The sequence below is a fragment of the Opisthorchis viverrini genome, assembly GCF_000715545.1.
Source record: "Opisthorchis viverrini unplaced genomic scaffold opera_v5_54, whole genome shotgun sequence".
Lineage (NCBI taxonomy): Eukaryota > Metazoa > Platyhelminthes > Trematoda > Opisthorchiida > Opisthorchiidae > Opisthorchis > Opisthorchis viverrini.
Window position 1 is genome coordinate 2,000,814 of NW_008751711.1, and position 10,064 is coordinate 2,010,877.

The 10,064-nt window shown below is 48.2% G+C and overlaps 1 protein-coding gene across 1 annotated transcript in view; it reads right to left on the reverse strand.

The window, feature by feature from the left end:
• Window positions 1-10,064, reverse strand: part of T265_03747 (hypothetical protein) — a gene marked incomplete at both ends in the record, with an annotated part of 45,949 nt that overhangs the window by 13,057 nt on the left and 22,828 nt on the right. The window contains 6 exons of the mRNA XM_009168294.1: window positions 744-797; window positions 2,646-2,762; window positions 2,856-3,179; window positions 3,274-3,543; window positions 6,004-6,183; window positions 6,343-6,534. Of these exons, the coding sequence (XP_009166558.1) occupies window positions 744-797; window positions 2,646-2,762; window positions 2,856-3,179; window positions 3,274-3,543; window positions 6,004-6,183; window positions 6,343-6,534 (1,137 nt within the window). The remainder of the gene's footprint in view (window positions 1-743; window positions 798-2,645; window positions 2,763-2,855; window positions 3,180-3,273; window positions 3,544-6,003; window positions 6,184-6,342; window positions 6,535-10,064) is intronic.

The window sequence follows — 10,064 nt, forward strand, 5'->3', positions numbered from 1 at the left end:
GCAGGAAACTCACTACTGCTATTGTCCTGCTGGTTCTGTTTACTCGCTCACAAATGCGCGAAGAAAAATCGCCCGGACATTCGGGAAACCGATCCTAGCAGGGTGGTCTCACCATCAAACTTAGCCGCGGATAGTCACCGTGCGGAAGTAGGAGAGCCTAACTAGTCCGGTCCAAGACAAGGCCGATTTCACTCAATCCGAATGTCGTGCCACACGAAAGACAGCACCATTCAGCATGGATCGATGTGACGAATAGCAGAAAACACCCACAAAAAATGGCGACGCCCTACAGCGGTGTGTGTGTGTGTGTACTCGGGTCAGACCATCGCAGCTGTCTGGCACAACAGCGGCTTATCACGTCAATCTAGCCGTTGCAACATATCGATCATATCGATTACAGCAGAGTAACCGAGAGAGAGAGGCACGTCAACACGATCGTAGTACAAAACCTTGTTGCTTCCTGCACAGGAGAAAGCGATTCAACTTGTAAGGCTCATGTGTGCAGTCGCATCGTGATCGGTGCCAAAAGATCACAGGCAAACCAATGACTTTTGAAGTAATGTGATTGGAACTGTTGATGATCCTCAACAAGGATGAAACGCATCGACAGTGTAGATTCAAGAAGAGAACTGAAGACGCCGACAGGAACCGCTGTTTGACCCTTATGGCTGTCGACACCCTGTCCAACATATTTTTTATTTATTTTGATCTGAAGCCTGAGAATCGGTAAGATAAAATCTCACCTTGTGCTCGCTGTTCTGGACAAGGACGGCCACTGGAGGAATTAGAGCCGGATCCTGTGGGTGGGAGACCAGGAGTGAAAGAGAAGAAATAAGTGAGCGAGCACTTAATGGAACGTTTCGTTGGTCAATGGCACAACTATGCAAGAGATTATGACGTCCTGTCCACAACTGTCCAAACATTAGTATGAGAAATCAAACGGACAAAACCGAGACTAGACGAAAGCCAGCAAACTGGCAAACCCAATGAGAATTCTTATCGTAGTATGCATTCTTTTTGCACGCCACTTTCGACATTGAACTAATCGGTGTTCTTCTTATATACACTCTTCTGCATACCAATTTGGTTCTGACTGCAGACCCATCTGGAACCCAGCTGAATCTCTCGTTCTCGATGTTCTAAATGTGCTGTACCAGACGGCCTCATGCCTCATTTGGACAGCCGAAACCTGCAAAGGGCTGTCAAAGAGTTTTCAGCAACCTTACAAGTAGTGTATCGCGTTTAAACGATGTTCCTTTTTTCTATTTGTATTCACCACTATTTGCCGACCTGGCTGTTGACGCTTTGGATTTCTACCTGAGAGTCTGATATTTCATGAGGAATATTCCCAGTTTAACATGGCACATTGTACCGACAACCTCGTTTATCACACCATTAACGGGAAATACAATAGGCACGCTGCGAGGTTGTTTTGCTACGTGTTTCAGATTTTGCCAGGATCCGATGAAGAACCATCTCTACTAAAAACCACACACATATGTCGTTCGGCTGTTGAACGAACAAATGGGTTTTTACGTCAAGCGGTAAGGTCCACTGACGGCCAGTTGTTGGAAGTGGGGGCCTGAGCTTAGTGTAGTTTTCGATTCATTTGGCGCGTGAGTAGCACAAATTTGAAAAGCTGGTTTGAGCACCCGAATCGCCGCTCACCGTTACGTGTGTGGGGGGAGGGTGTTAGGTGTCACAGCACCAACCAGTCTGAAGTGAGAGCAGCAGAGGACTTTGGCACGTTGCTCTAATTTGCGAAGAGCACACTCCCTGCCTGGAACCCAAAACGGGTCCTTCCCTGGTACGCAATAGTACACATCTGATGGGTATTACGGCAGGGAATGTGTAGAGCCATGTTTTGTGGGACAAAATTATCATGAGGTTTTGCACTACTCATAACGTTGCTGAAAACTCCTCGACAGCCCACGACCGGTTTCGTTTTTCTCGGGGCTCATCAGGTAGGCGCAATCTCTCAGTTTCCGTCAACCTCATGTTCCACTTGAACCCAAACTACTTAAGAACATCATGAACGAGCTGGATTCAGCTGAGTTCCAGGCGAATCCCCCAAGTTGGCATGAAAATGAGTATATTCTTCTGGATAGGACGCTGCCTACCCTTGGACAGCTTACTGCCGGTTTTTATGCACCATTGAAAGTGACTGTCTGACTGATTAGCGAGAAATTATTTTTAAAAGTAAAACAAATGGGGGTTCCTTAAAGTTCGTCCTTCTCAAGAAGCAATGGAATAAACGAACTCGTCGTTCGTTGGGAGAACCACTGCACTCAACCGATTCCTGACGTGACAACATCCGAGAGGGTCAGATGGGACAACTTTGTGTAGAAACTTTATGTAGTCTGACTTTGAGTCATCGGATGAGCGAATTTTCAGCAGCCCTGATCAGACATGCATTGTGAACTAAGCATTCGTCCGAAATGATCTGGGTACGCGATGTACCCCAGCTCAGGCAAGGAGATCTATCCAGCGGTTCGGAAGTCGGTGAAGCTCAAAGACAGACCTCGCTCAGCCTGGACAAGCCACTTTGGAAATCCTGATCTGATCAACTTTGAGTTCCCTCTAAGCGATAGCTACACAGTTCGACACAGACACACGTCGCATTCAGATTGTGGGGTGCAACCTACCTTTGGACACCAGATTCTTCAAACCCCCATAGCGCTTCCAATAGGTCCAACAGCTGGTACATAGCCGATAGAGGAGATTCTGGGGACCCCAGGCGTACCACTGGGGAGAAATGGTGGCTAGACGAAAAAAAAGACAGACATGGATGTGGTTGAGGTTAGTTATGAGATACGAAAAGAGAGAATGTGTCCGTCGCGGTCGGGCAGACTCACCTGGACAGCCTTCGCAACCTCGACCACCTTTATCCGGTCCGTTGTACAGGACGGACGGATTGGGCTTGCTATAGTTTGGGATGTAGACTTGTTTGAGTTTGTGTTCCTGTGCAGCCAGCTTGGTTCGTCTTTGCCGCACGTACCGGTCGGTGGTCTTCCAGAAATAGTACATTTCCACAAGGGACTTGTGTGTCTTCCACGGCATATAGTCCGACAGAATATCCGGAAATACTTTGGAATATTTGTCCAAGGCTTCTTCGAACAGGTGCGACTCACTCGTGGACCATTCTTCGAGCTGGTCTTTACAAATCACCGGTTGTCCACCTGCAAATCAGTTGCGAAATTAAATAACATCAAAAATGAATGTCAATGTGAGGAGATGTACTGAGAAACAATGCATCCGCGGGGAGAGGCATACCTGGCAACAGAAGTTCGATGGCTTTCTTGACATCATAGTCTGCTTTGTGAAGTAGATCGTGCGCATGCTGTCGGGTGATATCGCGCCCTGAAGCAGAGGCAGCACTCAACAGGAGGGGTTGTCGACACGAAGACGAAGTATCGTAGGCACGACCCAAGGTGCCGACTGCACGGACCAGCAGACAGAACATGTCAATCTCTTGATTTGTGAGACGACCCGGTTTCCAGACAAGCTCTTCGAGCTTGCTTGAGAATCTGGGATCAGTTTCGGCTGGCAAAAAAAAGATTGTAGCAAAAGTACGGTAACCGCAACATTTACAAGCCAGGACTGACAAAATGAGAAGGCAGATGGTTCGCCCGAAAACAGGTTTACTTTTCTGCACCTGCTTGGAAAGTTCAGACGGTCAATTATAGAGATTGAAGATGACAAGAACGCCAAACTGAACCCGTTCCACTGTGGCGGCCAGTCAACACATAGCTGGTAGGTAGGCAGCACGAAAACGATGAGGCTTCTACCATCGCGACCTGAATTGGCAAGTGGTGCGTATAACGTCTTAGCGAGTTCAGCAGAGGACTGGAAAGTGGTACAACGCAGCACAATTACGGGCTGCTACGAGCCGAGTCAAAAATAGGGCAACCACGCACAGTGTTCTCATACACGCTCTCATACATATAAAGTGAAACAATCTAGTGGTGAGCGTAACCTTTAGATGACCTGAGACACAAGTCCGAAATCCGTTCATTTCAGTCAGCCAGTTACACAGATAAATTTGCTTTAACGATGGTGAAAACAGAGGAAGAGTTACGAAGTAAGGTGACCACTGATGAAAGAGGTTCCGCCGTCACAATGTGGACTGAGCAAGGGCCTCCGCAGCGTCGTTGACAAGATGACCGGGTCACCTCTCCCCAGATCGTTAACCATAGTTTCGTCTTGTCCCGAGCTCACTAAGGAGCCAATGAGATGGGTGCCGTTACCAGGTTGGAATTTGATTGATCTCGGGCGGTTTTTGTCCAGAACACAGCCGAAAAGAGGAGCTCTTCGGCATTCAAATTACGTCAGGCGACCAAAGCAACCAGCTGAGTGTGACTGGCTTGTCTGTCCACTTCGTCTAGCCTACTCTGACCAGAGATTCTCCGGGGATAAACAAATGAGCATATAAAGCCTCACGTATCGAGACCAGGTCCCTGGCTCACGCCACACGGTAGTTCTTGAGTAGTTCACATGGGAATGCAACAACAATGCGAGTAAACTCAAAAAATACCTATCAGCGGACAGTATGAACGATTCACCTACTCAATCGTCAAACTTTAGTGTTTCCTACGCTACCTGCAACATTTCGTTGCCATACCAGTAAGCTCAACGTTCATTTTCAGGGATTTGAGAACCCACAAATGAACGTGCCGAATTCCAACGACGCGCTACCTTCGTTAGGTGCCCGACAAGTGCCGTGGTTTTAACATATCCCAACCTAAAGCGGGAGTCGCGGCAGTCGGACATGAGTACTGCTACATTGGCTGGAACTTCGTTCTACAAGATGCAACCATGCCAGGAAGGCCAAAGGGGAACAGTCACGTCAGTTCTTACAGCTGATAATGATGATGAAAGTAGGGGTCTTAACATTTTGTCCTTTTTTTATTAGTCGATCAGTGGAAACCACAAAACTACTCCGTTGCACAGACACCAAGAAAAATTAGTCTCCTAGTTACTGGTTGTGTGGTACTGATGACCCAATACGAAATGCGCGCACCAGCTTCAACTGCACTGGTTAAACAACCCATTTGTCGAGGTTTGACGCGACCCAATTCAGCAATCAAGTCGACCGCATACACAACCATAGCACGACTCACTTCCGCTAGTCTCTCGGAAAATGGTGGGTGGTTCGCACATGGATTGTAAGTTTCCGCGGGAACTGGTGCTTAAAGACCTCTTGAAAAGTTGTCGTACCAGACAGCTTGTACTTTCAGACTGAGGGCCTTGAAGTGTACCAGAGTGCATCAATTGAGCGTTCCGATTGATTGTTTATGCTGTCTAACCGTGTTCCATCACTTGGAATCATATCGCGATAAGAAGTGCCCAACATATATGATGTCATGCCTAAAGACCCCTTACTCCTTGATTCTCCCAAAAAATGATACGAGCAAGCTTGGATGGCACAGCTGGTTGAATTCGGTCACAATATCTCGAAGGATGCCATTCAACGTTGTTATCTTGTACGTTGAAACAAGCGTTGCTATAACAGGCGTAAAGCCCGTGTCCAGCTGCATAAAAACTTCTACCATTGAATGGGGGATCGGTTCCCCCCTCGAAATCACAGAGGGGAGCACAGTTTGCTTGGTGTCCTATCGATTTGGTATCTAGCGGCGACGTCACTCCGAACACATAGTTTGCCGGCACAACGTGGAACGCGTACCCACCGCGGCTGAGTCACCCTGTTGAAGCACGCGGTGGACATTTCTTGGTGCAATCCAACGTCCAAAGTTCAGAAACACAAGTAACAGGATCGCAGTTGACCTTGAATTGGCTAGTCTAAAGGTATGAATGACCGGATATATGACATCCAGGCCCCCGTAAGAACTCGTCATCCGGCGGTTCCCATGCGATGTATTGTTTCGATGAAGAGTCGAGTGTGGCGTTAGCAATGTAACATCAATAACTCATTCAATAAATTAACGGTGGAAGGGAGGTTGGCTCGAAAGACAGGGAGCCAAGTCTGACAACACGAGAACTTACATTCCTTCAGTAGTGACTGAATTTCCGACTGATGATCCGATCCGATGCGCATGGCACCGCGGTCCTCTTGCAATGTCTTTAGCGCGGGATCATAGATTAGTTTGTAGTAGAACGTGTCCTCCCGCGCCAGATAGTTGGTCAGCGGTTCGGCATCATTGTACAGTGTGACGGAGCATTTTCCTGGTCACAAAGATGTGGAAGAGAATAGGGTGACGAGATGTAAAAAAGAAGAGAGTGACGAATGAAACAGAAACGGACACGAGCTAATCATGGAAAGTTCATGAAGCAAAGAATCCTCCAACGAAGAAATCAGCAGCAGCAGGACGAGCATGCACTTACCACGTATGTGTGTGGCAGGAAGACACTCAATTTGCCGGGAAAGGAACAATTCCCGATGCTTGATCCGATGCTTATCCAACTCGGTGATCGCGGTTCGTGAGCGCTTTGTCGGCCCACCATCACCACCAACACCATTGGGAGCCGAGTCAGGCAGACCACAGTCCTCATCACTACCATCGTAGTCATTGACATCTGTCCACACGCATTTGAAGAAAAAAAGCAAGATGGGAAACAAGTGAATTGGAGAGACTACTAGATAGAGCGACATCGCTGAGCAGGTACGTTCAACTCAATTTCGAAAGGGGGGGGGGAATTGGAAGTTAACATATCCATGTTGTTTCTCAAAGAGATGATTGTACCGAACACTAGAATCACGAACAAAACATATATTCTCACAAAACCACTCAATTTATGGCAGCTAGCTTCTGCGACAAGGTGAACCGGTCCTACTTACGTCACGAAATGCAGCACTTCACGCGCGGCAATCGATGGCAAGATATCCGCGTATTTCAGTCCACTCCTGCTTCTAGCGATGAACACCATATAAGCTATCTGAAGTTCAGAGCTACTGGCGTGATGAGTCATCTTTTCAGTGGATTTCCACGACAGAAGCTCTAGTCTCCTACGGCACCACCACCAATATAGTCTGGAATGTTGGACGTGCACAGAGGAATGAACCATTAGGAGGCGGCGAGTATTACGATCGAACAGTCGATTACGCCACCTTGTCCGCTGACGAGGATTTTCACACATCACTGATCAAGCTCTCAAACATCACCGACTCGTAAGGGTATTGCATTGCCCAAGTAGAATAGAGCCGGTTGGCAGACCAGAATTTCGGTTCAAGTATTGAGTGCTAACGTTCAGTCAGATCTTGGCGTCTTGACTACTTTATTCTCAAAGCCCTCTCTCTCTCCTTGAAATGGGGGGTTTCTAAGGCAAATTTTAATTCCAGGTCAAGCTCCCCGGACCATTTATGGTATGAAGTACTCGATCTGGTCAATACAAAACAGCGGTCCATTATTCGCTTTGAATAATGGGTTAATATTCCAGCAGGTTGAGACGATGAGACATAGTTACCCTGAAAGGCCTCAACCAGAGGTACTTCACCAGTCTCGAATGTCTCGTCAGAGCGGGACGAGTATTGTTCGCGCGAGTAGCAACTTTGGGCAGATGACAAATTTCCGATGGGGCGGGCCAGCGCTCTACACACGCCTTGTGGAAACACGAAGGAAGAAGGCTTGAATATGGCCTGGACGGCGTTGGTGCCAAAACACTCAAGGCCTAGCGCGAACAACCTGGCGGATACTCGATAAGTTCGTGGGGCCCGTAACAACCGTTCAACAACAATAAGTTGTGAAACTTCTCATCAAAACAACGACTACGGCCCAGTGTCGTTCTAACGATGACGTTAGGTCACGTGCGCTTAACAAAACCTTTGTCACGTGATCCAAGCACGTGACCCCACATATCGCACTAAACGGAGGTGAATCAGAGCTGATGGAAACCAGCTAACACGTTGAGAAGGTCCAGTAAGTAGCCTTCGCCAGTGTGGCGCAACAGTAAGTGTTTCGAATTGTGGAAATGAGCGACACGGAAACAACAACCGTTAGCTTATACTTAAACACAAGTTGCATGGGGTCTATGCAAAGAGGTCAGGGGTCACATCTGGTGGTAGCAGTACCACTTGGGGGCGGATGATCTTGAGTGGATGCGGATCTCGCCCTTCGAAGGAAGGTTGCGCTTGTCCGGCCAAGCACGTGTCTGCGTGTATGGGTGCGAGTGGGCCAAGTGGCTACACAAGCGACAGGAGGCAGTGAGAACATGGGAGTGAAGAGAGCGGGATTGGTGTAACAGGCTAGCGGTTAAGGCCACACACACGCGCACACGCACAAACGAGAGGTAGCCCGTCAAACAACAACACCCGAGCGCAGACTGGGAAAAGTAGGGTGTGGTTGTGATTAGTCTGGATGTTGTCCCTGAAACAGGAAACAACTGCGGCGCTGCATCCATGCATGATTCATACGCTGACCCGGCATCGATCGATCGATCGTGAGGTGAGGATACCGAGCACCTGAAGTCATCGCGCGATTAAAGCCAGGCGAGCTAAGGTCAGGAGCAGATGCCCGGTGATTTAGGACAGCCAAACATGAGTGGAATGGCAAATAGCCAGCCTAGTTCACAGTGCACGCGCACAAAAACTGTCCCCTCCTAGCTAACAAAACTTAACCCTCAGATGAAGTTATCTTTTGTTAGTTACAGCCCTTCTATAGTAGACCTTGCTAGGCCTTTCCAGAGGGTAAGTCTCCTAAGGCCTCGATCGATGAGATGGGGAACAATTGACGTCTTTCTTTTCAGCTCACTGTAAAGCTAATCAAGCAATCTCTGCTGAGAAACCCCTCTTTACTGCCCCATCACGATGGAAGAGTTTTTACCAAGGTGAAGGGAGAAAATGAGTGTTTGGTTGACAGTCCAGGCTATTGACTGTCTTTTTAAGGAAGAAGGCTGATTCGCCGCCAACAACAGCGAAAACATAAACCACCTCAGGTGGGCTGGACGGACAAGATCTGTTTCAGAATCTAACTGCTGGCGGTGCTGATCGACCAGTCTCTGAATGTGCCTTGTTGGCAAGATGGCTCAGTGCAGTCAAATGGCTTCGTAGTTAGAGCGCGAATTGAGTGACCGGAAGGTCCGTGATTCGAACCCGAACTCTGAACTTCGACTTCCCCTGCCTGGGCTTGGGTCTCCCAGCCCTCGTGCTTCCTTCTGATGCAGTTAACCACCGAAAGAGTGCTACAGCTGAACGATCTACGGTTCTTGAATGTGCCTTGTTGCGTCACAAGCTGCTATGCAAAGGCTAGAGATGCGCCCCGGGTAAGAGGCCGAATGGCGCTAAAACAAGGCCGGTAATAAATCTGCATAAAAACGTCTCTTACATGCAGTTCTGTTAATGTTACGGCGTCTTCGGAAAACGGAGTAGTAAGTCTACACTGCGCTATCCAAATGTGTTCAGTGATGAAACTGGGAGCATTCGTCACTGCGTACCACAGATATCCCAGCTTCTTCAACAATGACATCTACAATGGTTCTACGATGGCTTTGTGCGGAAGGGACGGTGAAATTGCTAAGGACATCTTGGCCGCTACGTCATATTAAGGAGAGCGTTGACGCCTCGGGGGGCAACCGAAAACAGCTCAGTGAGTTTACTAATGGCGTCGAGCAACTTCATCTCCGCGTGGTGCATGGAGGTCGTCACACCAATAGATACTACTCTAAACATCAGTCTGCCGCATTGAGGACAACTTCAAACAGGACGGGGGGTGGTAGTAACTAAACCTGACCTATGCGCGTTTCAAGGCGAGAGCTGAACTGCCCCACCCTGCCTAGTGAAGTTCTTATCGTGGTCAGTCAATAATGCTTCCCAGATAGATTTCATCTTGTGCCTTTTTCCGGACAACTCGAGTACATTCAAGCATAGAACTGCGGACGTCGTTGTCCGCACAGCATTGAGAGTCTACTCACAGATTGAACTGTAGCACTTCGTCCACCTGACAGAGGAAAACGGAATATCTTAAAAATAAGGATAAAAACGAAACTGACCAACTTAAAGAGGGTTTATTGCCCAAGTTGTGTTCGAAAAGGAAAGCAAACGGTGGGGTGAACCGTGTGGTCATCATCATCGACAGCATGACATCAGTGTTCAACACCGGTGCTTCACTGCC